Genomic DNA, 20,984 nt, shown 5'->3' with positions numbered 1-20,984 from the left:
TAGAATTTGGGGATTTAACCAGCCAGGAAAACCCAAACTAAAACCCCAGAATAACTCTTCCAGTTAGTCTCTATTGTCAGAAGACAATAATTTCTTTCTTATCATAGGGCATAGAGTACATGATGATTGTTATGGTGGAGTAAAGATGGCTGCACATTCTTTGTCACTTTACCATTGAAAGGTAGACTTATTGAATCTGCGCTGGCCTTGTGACTGCTTAACCAACAGAATATGGGGAAAGTGACTCTATGCCAGCTCTGGACATAGTCTTTAAGAGGACTGGGAGCTTCTGCGTCCTCCCTCTGGGAATGCCGTCTCAGAATATCAGTGCCACGCTATGAGAATCACAAGCCACATGCCACTACTCCAGTTGACAGGCCCAGCTGAGCTCTCTGCTAATAGCCAACTGCCAGTCATGGGAGTGAGCGGTCCTGGGTTTCCAGGCCAGTGTAGCCCTGGACGATGCGGCCTCAGCTGACGTCACGTGGAGCAGATCTACCCAGCTGAGCCCAGCCCATCCACAGAATGAGACAATAAATCATTAGGCTACTAAGTTTGAAGCAGCTTGTTACACAGCAATAAGTCACAGAAACAATTATAAAGAAATAAGTGATATTTTAAAACTTAATCTAATCAGACCCAACTCCAACGGCACCTTATTTAATAAACGTCTCAGGAACATCCGTGTGAGAGTTTTCAAGAAGCACATTTGAAAGGTGTGCACCTATTTCCTTCCTCAACATGAGTTTAAAACTCTGCTTTGTAAATTCATTTACAAATTAACTCTGAGGCACTACCTACAGAAAATTACCTACAGAAAAACTTCAAGCCTGCTTGGTGTGACAAAAATGTGTAACCCACTTGATCCCTCACTTTTTTTCATCAGCTCTAGTTCTCAGCGGTTTTTAATTTTTTTCCAAAATGAAACTCAGGTTCAAAGTCCCACGGAGATTCTTGTGTTTGTGTTACAAGGGGGCTGTGTCACAAGGACTTGTGTACACAAGTATCTCCCATACACTGTGAATCCAGAGAGAGAAGAGATAACATCAGATTCATCTTGGTGTCCCCCACAGAACATTTCAGGGAGCCTGGAACATGGCAGACACCCAAGAGTCTTTTGTTGAATGGAACACTGCCAAGATCTAATCCATCAGGGAGTAATAAAAACGTACTGTGCCCCTGACAGCATCCTTGGGCAAAGTGTATTGTGACAACTTTGAAGGTAACAGTGCTCACTTATAAAAGTCAATCCATTTGTACTAAATCTGAAGGTTTGGTAAATGGATGCCAGTGAATCAGGACCACCGTGCTATCCAAACTGTGACAAACGGGAAGGACTGTCACCTAAGTTATGAGCCACAGACAGAGGAACCATTTCACTGAGGAAAAGACATTCCAGCTAAAAAAAAGAAATGACTGTTTACTATTAGCCAAGGCACATAAACCACAGGTGTCATGCTGAAATCTGAGCAGAAGTTCTACTCAGTGGCGTCTGTATGTTTTCAGGGTGAGAACAGAATCCTCATTTACATTACCTTTAATTATTCTACAAATCCTGCAGTGCAGACATTATTATTCCCATTTCATAGCTGTAGAACTTGATCCTGTGTCAAGTCAGGCCACTTCTATGACCTCAGCCCATCGGGCAGTGACAGGGATACAGGTGGAGAGATACATGGGAGGACAATGTGTGAGTGCGATTGTGAAGAACAACCAGTAAAACTCTCAGAGAGGGACAACTTTTCACAGCCTCTGGGCTGAGGGCAAGAAAATCAAGACACCTTCTTCTCTTGAGAGCTCAGGGCGTACAGATGATAGGATAACCTTTGTAAGAGTATTTGCACCTTCTGCCCACTAGAAGCCCAATGTGGGTTTCAGAAAACTCTTATCCAATTAGCAGACAAATGCCCTGTTCAATCAGCATCTTCCAACTTTCTCCGCAAAGCCAAATCTGTTCATCTTCTCTCTAGATCCTATTGTTTCCTCTGATAAGCAGGGCCCCAGTGAACAATTAAAGCTTTCAATAAATAATCTCTAAGCACATTCATTTGATTGAGTGTTATTTGATACAGCAGTTAGTTTCAATGGGGCAGTTAATATTGATCACATAAAGTACTCCAGACAAACATGAAACAGTTCCAGAACTCCATGGATTATTACCCTTTATCTGCCAGTCATCTGGGTTACTTGTAATGGTCACGGAATTTAAAATCAATAATAACAATTAGTGTTCTGTACACCAAAACGGATGAATCATGTGAAATGGGTTTTCATATAAAATCAAAGGTAAAGCGGGCCTATAACATGGAGAAAGGCTTCTGAATTTCCAGGACACATTTGGCAAGGTACTTTCAGGCAAGTCTTCAAAATGGGCAGCAAGAGAGAAAGAAGGGTATTGAGAAGATGTGGCCATAAAAACTGTGAAACCCCTGACACTCCTAACGCAAAAAGATGAAGAATAAAAGATAAAAGTGATCAAAATGAGAGCTAACAAACGTAGGAAAATTAATGGGACTGGTAATTTACTTTCATTGAGATGCGTTTCTAGGCACCTTTTTCCAGCTTCCTACTCATAAGTATTAATCGTGATTTTTTTTTTAAAATAATAAAATGGCAACAACGGTATTTTAGCTCTGCGGCCCCACCACTGTAATGTCTGGATAATTAAAATGCAAAGCAACAGAGAAATGTTTCATCATTAAGCTGTAACCAGCGCACTATGTGAAATCATCCATTCCAAAGACTTGTTTTTCATCAATTATTTGTTATTTATCTGATGTAAATATAAGGAGGACTAATTAAAATGTATGCCTTTTTATACAGCTTCTTGTCATTAAAGCCAATGAAAGCATTCTGAGGACCATAATGAAATAATTATGTTTGCCTTTAAGAATTCTCTTCAATAACACATGGCAGTACTGAGCTAAATTAAAACATCAGGAACTAAATTTCGCTTTCCTCCATTTCCATTTTAGTTAATTATACCCCCAAGCTTTCCAATAGACCAGACCCTAAAATATCTTTTGAAGCTGAAATGGCCTTCAGATCATCAGCCTTTTTATAATTATGGACTTTGATGACAAGACAAAGATACTGTAGCCCCTGAAAGCTTTAATATTTTTGAGAATAGGGATTTATTATATGAGGTCTTCATTTGCTCTGCAAATTCAAGAAAAGTTGTGATAAACGCGATCCAAATCTTCTCTTCCCAGTTAATTGATGCACTGGTCTTATCTGCATCATTCCTATCACAGTCTTTTGAATTCACTATTTTCTTTTTTTCTGATTTAGTCAATCTGTGGTGAACAGTAATTGATCAATAACAACAAAAACAGACAATTCACTAAATCTGAATCAAATTAGGAGAGTAACTCCTTATTCAAAACTAAAACTTAAAAAAAAAAAAAAGAAGGAATATTTAAGAATAGACTAAGGAGAAACTATGAATTCCAAAAAATAAAATAGGACACTTTCATTCGAATCTTTCCTTCTCCAAACCTCAAATCGGAGATACTTGTGAAAGAAAAAAGAAAAAAAACACTATTTGCATTTAAGATGGAAAGATGGAAAGGGGGGAGGAAAAACTGCTCAGAGGTTTCAGGGCTGTGGCAAACGAAATGGCTTTTACAGTCCTGTCATATGATGCAAATGGGGGTGGGAACATGGTACTTAGAAAAATGAACAGGAGTCCCAGGGATTAACTCTGACAATGTGAATTCCCTCCCATTTTGTTCTATATGGGGAGTTGGCATGGTTCGTGAGTGATAATATTTGGTGACGGCTGGATAGACTGTCTTATGAGACATCAGAGGGAAACTGTTGACAGCCAAGAAACAAATACCTATTATATGACAAATTGCTATTATAATCTCAATCCGTTTTTATTAAAATCACTCCCTCCCCTCTCCCAAGTTATTCTTTGCTTTGTTTAGAAAAATCTCCTCTTTGGAATGAGGGACACTGTCACCCACTATCACTCGTGTTAAAATGAGCTTCTCCCCATCTGAGCTGGTTCACTTCAGCAGCTACTGTGGGAGGCCTGGGGGCTCCTGGAATACTTGTGCCTTGACTAGAGGAAATGCTTGGCCAGGCTGAGTCGCCTTGCTAACATCAGTTCCTGTTATCCTCGCCTTATCATGCAAGGGACCATGAGTCTTATCTTACTAAATGGGCCCCCTTTCAGCTCCCCACCCTGCAAGGCCAGAGAAATATCAAGTCAGCAGTTCCACTGCCTGTTTGAATTCCCATCGAAGAAGCTCTGAAAGCTCAAGATAAATAACAATACCTGCAGACTCACCCTCTACTGTTTCCTAGGTAGAGAGAACTTTTGCAACTTTTTTTTTTAAATTCATATAAAGGGGTTTAAGGGGTGGGATGGGACTGGAGTCATGTTTCTTCATGATGAAGTAAGGAGGCTGGGAAGGAAGAAGAGAATTCAGGGCAACATATTGACTGATGAGGTTGTGTTATTAGATCTTATAGATGGGGCAGGTTATCTCATCTCCTAGTTAACAAGAGGTACTTAGGCCAAGCCACTTACAGACAGAATACTGATAAATCTGAAACCAGAATTAACTCTGCTCTCGTCTCTCCATCACCCTATTCGCAACTTTTTAAGAAGCTCGCAAAAAACTGATACAGATTTGTGCATAGTAATTCAATGTAATAATTCCACCACCTTCTCCACTCCACACACGCGCGCGCACACACACACACACGCGCGCACACTTAGAGTCAGAAACCCAATCATAATACTAAAATCCATTTTGCAAGTGAAGTCTTTTATTTACAGACCTATAGTTTGCCACAAAAGGAATTCATGTTCAGAAGAATGACCCAGAAGCACGAGGCGATCTTCAGTAATGATAGAAAAATTAAGCTGTGAGCGCTCTGGTTATACTGACCATAGAATACAAACAAAGACTTTCTATGCCACTCCTGGGTTCAAGGGGCAGCCTGGGAGATGTCGTAATATTCAAATATCTGGCATATTTCAGTGATTTATGTGGGAATTGTGGCAGTATATTTGAAAGTGGGTTATTCTAGAAAATCAGAGATGTATGATTGCCACAACTACCCTGTAATTTGAAAGGCAAGATTCCACATTAATATCTTTTGGAAAGGTTTTTAGCCAAGATTTTTCTGATTAACCTTAATCAAAACTCCCATTTCCGAAATAATCTATTTAATTGATAGTTAACTGAATTTATATTAGAACATTTAAAGTATAAAAATGTCATTTAGGGAAAAATTTATTGGCACTTACATGTACCTCAAACTCAATAGAAGAGTCTTTTTAATATGTTCGAAAGTGAACACCGTATTTATTGTTTAATAAGTCCTGTGCGACTTGAAAAGTTTTATATTTTGCATCTTGATTTTATATCTCCATCTGCCTCCCAGAAAGTTACTTTCTAACTAAAAATTCCCAGCTTTTAAAAAAATGATTTTAAAGATTTTAAATTCCTTGAGAACAGAATTTATAATCTTGATCATTTATCATGTTGTTCTCTTCTGAAATAGTTTATTGATGCTTGTGGAATATATAAAGGAGAAAATGGTAAGCTTTTCTTTCCCTTTCAGCCAACTCAGGGGCTTAACATGTTGAACGTAAATTATAAACATCTGATATCCAAAAGAACTTTCTTTTACTTTTATGCTGTAAAGAAAAGTTCATGATGATACTGACTGGTTATATGTAGTCAAAGCCAGGTTTCCAGAAATGAGAAGAAAACTGATTCAGGTCAGCTAACCTCTCGGAAATTGCCATTCTGGTCATTTATCTACTAAGAAAAAAATGCCTGGTCCAGTGCGACGGCTTTGCATTTGGGCTGGAGAATCAAATTCTAAACTAGAACTTCCAAATCAATTCCATAGCCAAAGTTTAAGCGGACACATGTCTACCTCATTTGCTGTTTTATTTTTGGAATCCACTCTTTTCTGGCGATAAAATTTAAATTCATTCATTTTTCTTTTCTTCTTAGTTGCCTGTCAGTACTTCCCTACCCAAAATACCAAGTCATCTGGATATTGACAGTATTTATTTTAGTATATATTTTTTGAGAAAAACTTTGTGAATCTTCCACTTGTTTTCAATCGACCCTGCCCTCCACTCTTTGAGATTTAAGCAAATGTCCCTTTTCTTTTCTTCTTTCTGATGGTATTAGTTACCACCGTCATGTGGCCAAGAAGCAGAAAATTATGTCCTACTTTAGAAAAACAATTGAGCCTTTTCAACGAAATATTTATTCAAAACCCCATTCAATTCATATGGTAGCTGTCAGTCTTTATTTAGTCTCTCTTTCAGAGGGTATCTTTGATTTTGCCACTTTGACCCCAATTTATATCTCACTAGGAGAGAATTTAATACTGTTTAATACTTAAAATTCAGGTCCCAGGGCTCTGAAAAGGGACTTTTTCGTTCCTTAATCATACATTGCTACAGTTTATTTGTTGCAAACAGATTATTTCCTCATTAATGAGCAAAATACTATTTCAAAAAGAAAATACATTTTTTCTCTCTTCTCTCTCTCTCTCTTTTTTTTTTTTTTTGGTGTGTTGAGTAGGGATAAGGCAAGGATAAGGGCCAAGAAGTTGTCACACTCATGATTTTGCTGAAAGCAACTATATTTAGATCACAAATATTAGGATTTATCCTACGCCCACTGAGCAATTAATACTGAAACATCTGGAGCAGCCTAAAACCAAGATAATCCAGGAGGCATCTGAACAGAAATCTAGTGACTCCATACCTTCTAGGGGCAGTCTTAAATCGTATTATTTATACCGCATTCCCTTAGTAGCCCACTAATCCTGACTTCGCATTTTTATAACCAGCAATTCACAGGCCTTGCTCCAACCAGCAGCTGGTTGACATATCATTTTTCTGTCTTTAAAATTAAAAAAGAAAATAAGACTATTCTAACACCTTTCAAAGAAAGCTTCTGGTGTGTTTTACGTTCAAAGAGTTTACTCTAATTACTACACACAAACATGCACAGACACACACACACACTCACACCATAAAAAAATCAGTAAGATTTCAAAACAAAATAGTTTTGGTTGGAGTTCAGTACTATTTTTTTCCCTCCTTGCCCACTGTTTCCTCTGTGTTAAGAGCACAAACAGATCTGCTTCTCATCAAAACAGTCATTAAGTAAAATGGAAAAGGTTGTGGCTTTTATGTTCTTACTTATACAAACGTACTCCTAATATGCTTTTATTTCAAAAGCTCTAACTAGTTGTGTCACCCTGAACCAAACACCACATGGCAGTGTTAGAATTTTTATTTATGCTTAAAAACTTGATCACTTGAACACCTAAACTAACCAGTCATAAAGTGGTTTAAGGAGGAGAAACCAGCTCTAAAGGAGTATAAGCAATATTTACATTTTACTCACTATAGTTGGGGTGTGGGATTCAAACCTTGTGAAATTGATCACAATGATTCCTAATAGCTTTGCTTACAAAAATAAGACACTGGAATTTCTGAAATCCCTTTGTCAAATGCCTTTATTTACTTTTTCTAATGCAAGTTTCTTTGATTAGCTGAACTTTGCTGTTATCAACACTTCTTGCTTATCGGCAAGCCATAGGCGAATGACACATTTACCACTCGCTCTTCCTAGATAAGGCAAATCCCTTGTTTAACTTGTTCAAGAACAAACAAAGCTTTTCCCCCTACTCCTACAACTTAATGGGCATGTTTGGAGGGTTAATTACAAAAGGGAGACTGTCTACTTGTAAAAGCTCTATTAGGTCTAATAGCTATATGCCAGATCTTGGACATTTTTTCCCTTCGTTAAAAAGTATTTCATTAGAACTTTCTCCTACAAGAAAAAGTTTGAGAGAGCGCCAGTTCCCTAAGATTCCAAGTCAAATTGTTCATACTGTTTTAATTGCTAGAAAGGACAGGTCTAAAAGATCTGTTAGTGGGTTGGAAAATTATTTTGTAACGCTCAGTTTCTTTGAGTTCTCTGGAAAGAAAATAGGCAGTAGGAAAGAAAAGGCATTTGGGGAGCAGCTGAAGATTAAGACGCCTTCTGAAAACGATATTCTTTTAGCCCTGGTTATGGCTCTACAAAATATTAAGTCAGACAGCCAGACTGTTGGCATCAAATGGTTATTGATTTTTCAGCTACAAACCTGTTGATTTCCTGGCCCAAGAAGCAAGTCTGTAGCCTTAAGAAAAAGTTTCAGAGAGGGCAATTTAAATCTTGTCTTTGCCCCCCCCCACCCTCCTTTTCCTTCCCTCTCTTTAGATAAGCCACCATGTTATTAGAAAAACTCAATTTCTTCCAGTTAAACTTTGACCTCTTTGAAAACAAAGATTTAAAATGTCATTTTCAGGCTAATGCTCCAATGAATTGTCAAATAAAGTACTAAAAACATTTTGATAGATAGCTCAGCCATTTATCTAAATCACTGTCAGGACTGGGCTGCATCCTGCAGGCTCCCACTACTAAACCAACGAAGGTGGAATTTTCTGGGACTTCTGGTCATTTCTCAAGCCTGCATCCAGGCTACTGTTGACCAGATGCGTGCCTCGGCACTGTGTCAGCATCAGATAACCAAGTAGTCAATATTTTTTTAAAAAAAATCTGGGCTACCCCACTTATATTTCCTTTCCTCTAACCAATGTCCAGGTTCCCGGCTGAATTGCAAGATATGGAAATAATGGATGGCTCAGCCCAAGGGGTGTTCATTGCCAGTAGTTTTCTAGCAAAACAGCAACTTCTTAGAGCAACAAAGTGACTCGGAAAGGTGGCAGCAGGGTCAATGCTAAGAAATATTGCTTTTCCTTAGCAAGGAAAACATTGGAGGCAGCAGCTTTAACTGGTGGTTTATGAACTTCAGGCACAGCAGCCACCATAATCAGGCTAAATTCCTCGCAAGGAAGATGTCATATTTTAATTACTTTGGACTGCTGAAACACACAAGATGGGGACATAATACAACTCGTAGCTAATCCGAAGAACAACAAAATTAAATTCCCCTCTGCATACATCCTAGAAAAAAACTGCACAATGTGCCAAACTGCCTTACTTGAAGAATGTTTCAAAGTCCTGTGGTCACCCTCTACTTTTTTCACCCTCCATGCATATTTTTAAAACTGTTTTCAAGAGACTGTAAGGTTGGTAAGGAGAAGACCCCGGGCCGGGAGGGGTTGTTTGGGAAGAAAACATCTAACAGGAAATTTTCAGCAGAGGGGCTCAATATGCACACGCCAGCATATCACACCCTTTCAGCATTAAATCATTAAATCCTTTGTCTTGCTACCAGTGCAGTTTGTTTCCGATGTCTTTATTGCATGCAAGAGAGACAATTAATCTTTTTTTTTTCTTGGTAGAAGAAGGGAAAAAAATAAACCTACATTGAGCAGTGTGCCGATGCTGCCATTCGGTTTGGGTCAATCCACTGAAGCATGCTTTGAGAGCTTTCTCCTGGAGCATGCAGGAAGACGGACTCGCAGTGTAGAAATCCAGGATTTGCCCAGGACTCACTGACAGAACATCCATACAGTCAAACATGATCTCCCCTGCACCGAATGTCTGCAAAAGTGCTTATCCTCTAGGTGTGGAGGCAAATGGCATAGAAAAGTCCACCCAACTCCATCAAACTCTGCCCCTTTTTTGGCACGTAGGCTGTTGGTCTTTTTCCCAGCCCCGAATCATGAATTATGACAGACAAGCCAGCTAAAAGCCTGTAATTGATCCAAATGATCATTTACCATTTTCCAGGCTTGCTCGGCCAACCCAGCCGGGGCGGGGGTTCCCAGAAAGATCCCAAGTTCTCCTTCCAAGCGAATGCCTGCAAAAAGCCTTCCGAATGCAGTCCGGATCCTACCCCGACGGTGCCCAGACAAGCCCTGCCCGGCTCGCTCGCGTCCTCGGCAGCCCAGTCCTCAAACAGCTTGCATGGGGGAATTCTGGTCCCCCCTTTGGCAAAGAATAGACCCTCCTGCCTCTGAACAGCTCACTTCCTACTACTTCTGTCACACAGAATGAAAGATTGAATTGCCTAATATATGCGAGTGAACTTTCGGTGAACCCTTCCCGGGCTGCTAACCTTCAAATGACCCAACGAGTCTGACATCACCAACTCCCAGGATTCTCACAGAGCTTAGAAACTCCCAGCAGCCCTGCAAACGCAGACAACCGGAGAGACAGGCAGCGAGCGAGCCTGCAAGCGGGCTCTTTCTTTCCCATTTCTCACCTTAAAAACAATGCAAGAAGTGCTTTTAAAAACGAGCAGGGGAGGAGCTAGGACACTGCTCCTGGTTCACGCTGAGCGCCAACTTCGCTCCCTTTACGCCTTTTTATTCACAGCGGCTTAGCTTGCAAGCGCCTGATTCCCTCTGGCCGGCTCGCCTCCCTCCCACCCTCTCGCCCCCAGCCCACCCTTTAAATTCCTCCGTGCGCCTCTCTGTCTGTTAAATTCCTTGTAACTTATGTATTTTTCCACTCCCGAAAAAGTACAGGCAAGCCCTAAACGGTGGAGGAGAGAACAGCTACCCCTCGGGGAAGCCTTGGGATGAGAAACTTTCCATTTCATAGTCTTTTTCTCCTTAGCCCTCTTGCAAGTTCTGGCTGAAGGCATTGCATTTGCTGGGGAGTAAAAACCCAGCTTTCTGCATTCAGTTACTTTTTAAAAAACTCTCAAGTCCATAGGCAGCATAAGGAGTAGTCAAGAATTAGTTATTCCTGTCCCAAATATACACACACACACAATCACAGATATACAGGGTTTCAGGTCCCCATCTGAGAAAACACAGTATAGTGCTGAAGAACATGGATGTGGGAGTCAAACTGAACTAGATTCCCAAATCTAGTTCTGCCATTTGCCAGCCTTGTGATCTGGGACACACATTTAACCTCTTTGGGCTTTAGTGTTCTATCTGTAAAATAGGGATATTACTACTACCCACTTCAGTGGGTTGCTGTGAGAACAAAAAGAAATAGTGCTTGAATGGCAGTCAGTACATGATCCTGGAACAAATGTTAGCTGTGATTCATCCTCTTGTTTTTCAACCGGGAAAACAGAAGCCCAGGGAGGCTGAGACCTGCCCGAGGTCATACAGCTCAGAACCATACCTAGAACCCAGCTCCCTAGAATCCCAATCCAATGTGGAAATTACTTTGCTGTTCTCGTGGCCTTGCACCCCGATAGCATGTTGGTGGCCTCTCTTATCACACATTCAGCCCCAAAGCCCCAATTAAACACATATTTTGAAAACTGGTTAAGTATTTTATATCTCCAAAGGCCAGTTTCCACCAATACCAGCCTGATCTAACTCCTTATTAGAATAGTTTTAAGAGAAGAGGATTATTTTTTTGTACCTTCTACATTGACCCAACCTAGAGGAAAAAGAAGCTTTTTAGCCAGTCTTACAACACTGACAAGAACAGATGTAATATTTACAAGTATACCCAGGCAGATGGAGAGTTTTAACAGGGAGAGCTAATACACCCGGAAGCCATTTTGTACAACTTGCTTAACGGATGCAATGGTATATCAAAGGAAGGAAAGTCTAGAGAGGAATTAAAACACCCTACCTTCTCCACTGCCTCTCCAATATTTACTTACAATTCTCCCACAAAACAGGGTGGGCAAGTGGGGGGGGGGCATGAGGAACAGCCTCCTTCCCCCTTACAGGGAAGAATATTGCTCCAGTCTCCTTTTTGTCCATAGTGCTAGAATGTGCATTTGGCCTCCAGGCTTTTAAAAAGCCTGTTGGGGGCACCCCTCCCCACACTGAAATGCTGCTCTGCCTAGTGGAGTTGCTAAGTGGTACTCATGGTGCAACATGAAAAGTATGCACCACACACATTTACGAAGCCAAAGATCCTTTTATGAAGGTACATTAAAACAATTTTTAGCCCAGCAATCTCAATTCTTGCCATTGAAAAGTCCAGCGTAATAAAGGGGTAAGATTTTGTTGAATCTATGTGTTTGTTATTTTCTCTCCCACTCTCTTTTTTCATATGGCTCTCATTTTGTAACAGAGCTATGTTATAAGAAATCCTTTAACTACAAAGAAAACACACACATTTTAAGCAAGGAGCACAGAGGAATTTACAAAACATTTAACACACGGTCATTAAGATAGTTGTAAAGATACTCAAAGCACCACATTATGTGGCAATTTCTGTGGTCCATGAGACTTATAGCTCCCAATGCTTAGTTAAGATCCTCAGAGTTCTTTGGAAACGGGGCTCACTTTGTACTCGATACTGGAAGTGGATGACAGTTGTTCACGGAGAGGGGAGGAAGTAGCTATAGCAGGAGAAACTAAGAGATGAGAAGCACAGCAGCACTGCCAGGTGTATGTGTACAGCTATCTCTCCCAGGAGAGGCCATAGCACTTCCTTGCTCAATACCTTCCAAAGGGTAGTGTGTATTGGTCACAGATGGCCATGCATGGTGTCCCCAAAATTCTGTTCACTATTATTTCTTAAGCTAGAGAATCAGGCGCATTTAGAAAGGGAAACAACTGCTCCCAAATTTCTTACCTCAGTACTATGTCATGGCACAACAACAATAACAAAATGTATGTGTGCGGTAGGGGTTAGGAGATTTGGTGTTTTCTTTCTTTGCACAAGAAAATTTAATATTTATAATCACCCTAGGGTTCTCTTAATTGTAGAGAAATAAATTTGAGCCTTGAAATAAAATGATCAGTATTTAAGTCCTCACGAACAGAATATTATGGGTTTCCTATAATGCAACAGTATTCATCATTTCCCATCATGAATTAATTATGGTGATAGCAATTATTAGAACTATTATTTAATCCAAGAATTAATTTATACAGCAGCCCTACAAATTAGCCACACATTTCTTATCATTTCATTACCTAGTAAATCTAATTCTTATACTTCTTGAAAACTTTATTCTTACCCCAAACTCATCTTAAGTAAGATTAAGGAAAGACATACAAATAAGCCACAATTCCTTAAATATACATCCATGTACTATAGGTAGAAGGTGCAAAATGGCCTACTTAATTTCTCAATAATGAGGTTTACATTACTGACACCTATTTTAAACATTAATCAAACATTAGAAGAAACCTTTCCCAAATATTCTCTTGGTACAGCATAAAATAAGATTCTGATATGTTTCATCTCCTCTACAGTAAGTCCTCACTTAATGTTGTCAATAGGTTCTGCAAATTTAAGTGAAACAATGTGTAATAAAACCACTTTTAACATAGATTACTTGATATAAACAAGAGCTAAGTTCCTAAGGCATCTGATCAACATTATAATGAAATGACATTGAATGAAATGACATTTCGAGGACCTACTGTATTTTCTTTGTTTTTGACCCATGATAAAAGAAACTGTAATAAACGTATTTCCAACCATTGACAAACAAAAAAAGCAAAAGTTTGAGACCAAAAGCCATTTTGTTTCAGAGTAACTGTGTACTTGTCAGTGTGACACAGCACATTTGAAACCCATAATCATAAAACAAAAATTTATAGCCAGGGTTCAGGGTCTTACATCTGTTTCTCTGGTTTTCGTACAGCAATTACCCACTGGACAATCCAGAAAGAAACACCATGAATCATGCTTTGCAAACATGTTTGAACTGGAGAGTTTTGTGAAGAAAGAGCAGACATCTCTGTGCAACAATATTGCAGCAGGATTGCAGCCAGCCGTGTTCAAAATTGGTCAAATGCTTTGTGTGATGTCTAAATAAAATGATTCTTATAGGCGCAGACATATCCACCCCAGACACAAGTCATGCAAAGTACAAGCACACATGGGAGGGGAGTGTAGAGGGAGGTGGACCCTGATTGTTCTAAAAAGGCACACCTGTCTCACGTTTTTTCCTTAATATTTATTTATTTTTACCGTTCAATTTATTTTTACATCGTAAACTCCTCTTGCCACAATTCTACCAGAAAAACAAATGGTTAGCCCTGAGTGAGTGTGTGTTTCGGCAAGGAAAATAAGGCAGGGAAGTGTTGCCAGCACCAGGCTGGTGCTGAGGCTATTCCCGGAGCTGCTTTTGTGTTGGTAGCTGGGAGAAGTTCTAACATTCGTCAACACATAGAAACTGCTTATGGCCTTTCCATCTAAACACCTGCTGATGGACCACGACCACTGATATCCATGGATCTCATACCAGAAGACACCAGAGCACTTTCCTGACATGAACTTGCATGCTGGCTCTATGTATCAGTGCAGAGACTGGGTCCTTTTTACAACCCCAAGGAACATTTGTTTTTTCCTCAAACACTTCTCGCCACCTTGAGTGTTGGCCACTATGATCTTCCTTCATTTGGTTCCTTTCTCTCCAGCTTCCTGCTTTTTCTAGTTTCCTCCGGTAAGCCTTCCTACCTGGTTACTTAAAAACATCATTCCCCCAGGACAAGGGGCGCACTTCTCTCTTTTCACACTTCTCAGTTGTTTTCTTTAGCATTTCTCTGCTTTTTCTGTGCATGACTCATAATGGTATTTCTTAAAGCTCAACAGTTTCTATTGGTCCCAACTTGAAACTTAAATACATCCCTTTCTGAATGCCTCAGTACTGAGCAATGAGCTGCCAACAATTTCTCAGCTCACTGCCACTACGGGTGGCATCATTCAATGATCAGTTTCAGGGAGACTTATCTTTGGCTGTTTTCTCTTGTTTATTCCCCCCCACTTTTAATTTAGATTTTAAAAAGTAATATATATTCATAAAAACTCAGTCTAGTTTCAAAGATATAAAATGAAAAGCAAATATATATATATAATATATAATACATATTATATATAATACATTATATATATAATGTATATGTATATATATACATATACATATATGTACATATATATATATATATATACACCCTCTATGTACTTAATCAATGTTAAGTACCTACTATGTGCTAGTCACTGCAATAGGTGTTAGGCATATTTCTGTATATCTTTTGGAGAGGATTGTTTGTTGTTTCACACAACTATAATCAAATAATATATTTTATCTTGCAACTTTTTTAAATTTAGCAGTATTTCCTGAACATTCCTTCATAATAAACAGAACTTTCTCATTTAAGAAATGAGTACATATAGATTTAACTTAAAAAAACCAATAGTAAGTATCTCTTTACATTAATGCACTGTAATTCATTTAACTAGGGTCCAGCTCCTGGACATTGAGGTTGTGTTCCGGCTTGTCAGTGTTCTAAGAAGCCCTGTAGATATGTATACCAAAACATCTACTGGATAAAATTCTAGTAGCAGCATTGCCAGGTCAAAGACGATGTGCAGTTTTAAATTTGATGGCCACAAAAAACTACTCCCAAATTGTTGTGCTAATACATATCCCCCCTTTGTTCTAAAACAGGGGTCAATAAACTTTGTCTGTATAGAGCCATAGGAAATATTTTAGGCTTTGCAGGGATACAGTTTCTGCTCTAACTACTCATCTCTGCTGTTGTAATGTAAAGGAGCCCTAGACCATATATAAATTTATGGGCATGGGGTGTGTTCAGAAAAACTTCATAGAAACTAGCAGTGGACTATGGTTGACTCATGGGTTATAATTTGTCCACCTCTGTTCTAAACTAACATTTAACAATTTCACCACATTCTACAATGCCTTGTCTCCATAAAACGTGCCTATATACATTTAGGTTTTGTTAACACTTTAATTTTCCTTCTCTTTTAAAAGCTTCACCCACTTTCAACTTGTGTACCACATGAATAATAATGGTTCTTTTATTATATTACTTCATCCAGAATCGTGTCTCCTTCTGTCTTGGTTCATAATTTCCCACTTTCCTACTTCACTTTCTTCACTTCCTTCTGTAAAAACAGGCATGGGATTGCATTTCTGCCTTCAAGTGAGCCCAGATGCCCTTGTACTTTCTTTTCTCAACTACCAAACCTTGCTTTAACATCTATTATTTCCATCAACCTCCCCTTCTTCCCCCTAATATATGATGGTAGTATTTGGGAGATGGAAATTTAACAATGACTCCTGAGAATATAAACGTCAGTGGCACCACCATGCTACAACATGCCCATGACGCCCCTGTATTATTCTGCCTGAATTGTTTTTAATGTCTCTTCTCAATACATCTTCCAATGAGCTAAGATTAGATGTGCCACCCAGTTGGCAGAGTGCTTAGAAAAACAGCAAGACTCTTTTCAAGGACAGAAAAAGCACAAAGGATTCTAAGAGTGCTTTGCAATTATTTCATGTTAATATTATTAATAAAGGTTAATGTCTATAACTGAGATGCCTAACTTAGTTCCTAGTTCAACACTTCATTTTTTGAAGATCATACATAGGAACAGAAGCTATTACTTGGCTCTTAAACTGCTGTTTAAATTAATTAAAATTCAATACAATGAAAAACTTAGTTCCTCCGTTACACTAACTGTATTTCAAGTGCTCAAAAAAACCACATGTGTCTAGTGGCTACCATTTTAAGGACAGCACAGATGTAGCACATTTTCATCATAGCAGAAAGTCCTATTGGACGACGGTGCTCTAAAAGTTCAACTTAGTGACTGGGGAGGCAGTGTAATAACATGGTGTGTGGGACCATCGAGTCTGAACATCAACTGACTGTTTGAACCCCAGCCTCCCCTCTTATTCATATGAACTTCAGCAAATAATTAAACCTACATGCCTTAATTCTCTCACCAGTAACATGGAAAGATTGATGGTACCTATGTGAAAGGGTTGTGGAAAAGATTCAATGCGGAAATACAAGTTAAATGTACTTAGAACATTGCCTGAGATATAGTAAATGCTTTAAAAATGTTATTGCAATGTCTACAAGGAGAAAATGAAGTCAGAAACACATCGCTCAAATACTGCTCAACTACTACAGCCACCAGGTACAGAGAATCTTCTATCAGGACAGTAATTTTCAACCAGAACGCACATTTTCAGGCTGTGGGGTCCAGACACATGCAATTAGGGCAAGATTCCCAAGAGACTTTGCTATATATGTCTTGTTATATATGACTGTATTGAAGCGTGTGTTTGTATGAGTGTCTCTGTGTGTGTGTGTGTGTGTGTGTGTAGTATATAGGAAAATGGTTTCTTTTATTTTACAAAGCAGACACTGAGTCAGAATGGCAATGAATTGTTTGACAACCCCCCTGCTGCTCCTGTGGGAGGCAGGAAATATGTCACATGCCTTGCCGTTTTCTGCAGAAGTGATATTTAACTTCAGGAACATAAGGCCAATTATGGCTAATAAAATGGCAAAGATATTATATAAGATGAAAGATGTGTTATTATCCTATCCTATCCTACCCTACCCTACCCTACCCTACCCTACCCTACCCTACCCTATCCTATCCTATCCTATCCTATCCTATCCTATCCTATCCTACCTTTCCATGTACCCATCCATCCATCCATCCATCCATCCATCCATCCATCCATCAGTCCATCCATCCACCTACTCATTCATCTACCTGATACCCACCCACACACCCTCCCATCCATTTACCCATCTACCAATACATCTGCCCTTTAAATTATCCACTCACTCACTTGTCCGTCTACCCATTTGCTTACCATCTACCCATCTATCCATAATCTAATCCATCATCTACCCACGATCTAACCACAAATGGTGATAAAGAGAGAAAAGCTTTTTGGCAGGCAATAAGTAGACTAGGGAGAAGGACAAAAGTAAAGCTTCTCAGATTATGCATGTGTCTTTTTCTAGAATCTTTGAAAAGGATGTCCTGATGAGATGTGCTAGCAGAAATAAGGTCAAAGTCACCTGCCACTGGAGATTTCAGTTAAACAGTTTTGATAATCAGGTTGCAGCTGGGGCGCCCCTTGGATCTAACACTGTGTCTAAGAGCATCCCAGGATTTGAAATGCTAATGAAGCTAAGTTCTATTAGCAACACAAAAGTTTCTGACTCTGAGAGAAAGCTAAAGGCCCGAAAGGGATTTCCATCAGATTCTACAAGCAAAGGGATTGTAAAAAGTGGCAAATACATTAGAGAGGCCATCGGAGAGAGGATGGAGTTTAAATTCTTCCTGGTGTCCGACAGAGAAAAAGTCTAATAAAAAAGCCCAGTGCGATTGAGTGGGAATTGTGAGGATAACAAAAAGCCAGATAGAAATCTCTATGAAATTTCTGTCGGGGAAACAGTAATATGTATATACATAAGTTTCACACACACACACACACACACACACACACACACACACACACTCAATGAATATAACAAATATTTTGGGTGAAAAACGTCATTTTCTCTTGCCTTCTAACTGCAGGGTATACAGTCACCTTTTCAACCTCTACCTCAACTCAGGGCTTTGATAACTTCTGTTTGAGAGGATAACATGGTGGTTTTCAAAATTAGTTTTTGACATTATTTGCTGTTTTTGTTTTGTTAGAGGTGCTTCAAAAGAGATTTGCAAAGATTTTTCAGAAGGCAACCGTTCCAAAATTTAAAGTAAACATATAAGCCTGGGAGGGCAAGAAAGTGAAAGAATAGACAAAACTGTGAAATATTCCCCTTCTCTGTTTAAGCAAAACGTGATGATAAGACTGCTGCAATTATTCCCAAATCATTGCAATTCTAGGGCTTCCCAGACAGAGCTACATGAGAAAAATTTCTAGGGTTGGGGTAAAGTAATCTGCATTTTAATAAAGGACCTCAGGTATCCTGCACACTAACATGTCAGACCCTCCGTGATGGTGACAATTTCATTCCACTTGGTGAACGACAAGAGCGCTTGCTGTTAGAGCACTAACTGTTAAAAAAGATGAGTTAGAGCACTAGCTGTTAAAAAAGATGAGTTGCTAGGTGTGGAAACAGCAGAGCTCTGGAGCCTGGAGTGAAACCTTGGCTCTGTACTTAGTGGCTGTGTGGCTTTAGGTAATCTCACAGTCCTTCTGAGCCTTCTTAGTCTTCTCATAAATGAAGATAATGTCTAGTTCAAATGATAAGGTCCACTTCAAAGAAAGATAATGTTGAAGAATTAAATGAAATAACATGAGAAAGATTTTTATAAATCTCTAAAGTATTATATAATGTCAGACATTACTATTCACACATTAGATAAAAACAGAGAGAAAAATATTTTCTCCTCTTTTTATAAACTCCAGCCTCCCTTCTAATTCATAATCCCCTTTAAAAATCCACAATAACAGATTTTTAGCTAAGCACATGGCTACCCATGAAACGGCCCGGTTGGCACCCCCATAGTAGAAGCCACTCCAAGTCCCTGGCCTCACCTTTACTTGACCTTCCTATAGCTTAACAATAACAGATAATCCCCCTGTGGCTTGAGCTCTGAATGTCCCCTGTTCCACCCAGTTCCCTATTTTAGAAAATTACCCTGAAACTTATGATTAATACCCTTAGGCTTATCGATCACAATCTCTATGGTCTAGCATTCTTTCCAGGCTAATTCCATCATTGTTCGTGGGTTCCTGACTCCACCATAGAATCACATGGTCAGAGGGAAGGCTCCATACAGACCCGGAAACTATCACATAGCCTCTAGAGGAACACCCAGATTTTCCTTTAAATACGCCAAGCTAGACTGAGAATATTAAGGCAATTTTTGGAAGTGTTACTATCACCGGTGCTCTGATAATAAATGCTTATTCTATGACCCAACTCCTGTGTCGGTCTATTGGCTGAGCAGCGCAGGCAGCATGAGTCCCGGACTCGTTTCGCCTCCGGTTTCACCCAGACCACATTTCCCAGACTCCTTTGCAGCTAGGTAGTGACTATGAGACCATGTTCTTATCAACAAAATGTGATCAGAAGTGATGTGTGCAAGTTCCTATCTCTTTCTTAAAAAGTGATTTCCCATCTTCTACTTGCTATCTTTCCCCTGCCAGGTGGAATGATGTGGGATTCTGCATAGACTACATAGATGAACATAACAGCCCAGGGAAAGGCAAAGCAGTAAGATAGAAGGGATCTGAGTCCCTGAATGTACATGTGGAGCACAGCTACCCTGGCAGCTTGGACCATTTATCTCTAGTTAATCACACTGAGAGAAATAACTTCTACCTTTTTTATGCCATCATAGTTTGGGGTCTCTTTTGAAATCAAGTTTAATTTATATTCTAATTAATCAAATCTCTTTTGATGTGTTTAAAATAAGAAAAAAGATGATCTTGGTGTTCCTCATGCAATTGCCCAAACCCTGCGAGATCTAAAATGTTAAAGACCTGCTTTTCTTCCCTAGTTGGACCAGGGTCTTCTCTCTTTTCTTGCAAGAAGACTGGTCAGTGGCAGGGAGCACAGCTGATTTCCACTCCCACCCATGCTCCAAAGTCAAAGACAAATGACAGAGTTTTTCATTTATTTTTCTGTGTGGCATAGACAGAATGTGATAAAACTCTGAAGAAGCCCTCACTTCTAACTCTGAACTTTACCAGTAACTTCCTAGGAAAGGCTGCCATTCAGGCTTAGTCTAGTTCTAGCCATATGGGTGGCATGTGGAGCAAGAGGCATCCTACAAAGCTCTAGTATAGTCACATATATCATTTGTGGCAAATCTAGAGGGGGAAGGGCAGGCTAGCATACCAAGTTTGGGAGGCCAGAGATCTAACTTTCCACTAACTGCTTGTGAGAACTTGTCTGGTCTCATTAGTAATATGAGCAGGCTGTTGTGACTTATGGTGGCAAATATATGGCTGAGGTGCCTCCCATGAGCCCATGACAGAATTACTAATGTGTACCTCTGAAATATCTGGGTAAGGTTGCCCAACACCATGCTAGCCCAGAGGTTGGCAGATTCCTAGACCAAATCCAGCCCACCACCTGTTGTGGTAAAACAGTTTTATTGGAGAAGAGCACATGTGCTTTTATTTTACATACTGTCCATGGCTGCCATCTACCAACAATGAGTTGATGATTGCAACAGAAATGATATGTTCCACAAAGCTGAACATATTTATGATCTGGACCTTCACAGAAAAAAATTGCTGACTCCTGCTCTGCTGTAGGAATCACTACCAATCGATTTGAGTTGGCTTTG

At 39.5% G+C, this 20,984-nt stretch overlaps 1 protein-coding gene across 4 annotated transcripts in view; it reads right to left on the bottom strand.

Moving 5' to 3' along the window:
- RARB (retinoic acid receptor beta) overlaps positions 1–20,984 on the bottom strand; it is a 531,514-nt gene that overhangs the window by 153,137 nt on the left and 357,393 nt on the right. The window contains exon 1 of one of the 4 annotated variants that reach the window (XM_081071631.1): positions 9,374–10,217. The exons of 1 other annotated variant lie outside the window; for it this stretch is intronic. In XM_081071631.1, coding sequence (XP_080927757.1) covers positions 9,374–9,530 — 157 coding nt within the window. In that variant the 5' untranslated portion in view covers positions 9,531–10,217. Of the gene's footprint in view, positions 1–9,373; positions 10,218–20,984 lie in introns of those variants that run through there. 2 more of the 4 variants (XM_081071633.1, XM_081071632.1) reach the window with 2 other exon arrangements.

The sequence above is a fragment of the Rhinolophus hipposideros genome (assembly GCF_964194185.1).
Source record: "Rhinolophus hipposideros genome assembly, chromosome: 14".
NCBI lineage: Eukaryota > Metazoa > Chordata > Mammalia > Chiroptera > Rhinolophidae > Rhinolophus > Rhinolophus hipposideros.
The sequence above is the reverse complement of the archived record's forward strand: the minus strand, read 5'-3'. Positions and strand labels throughout refer to the sequence as shown.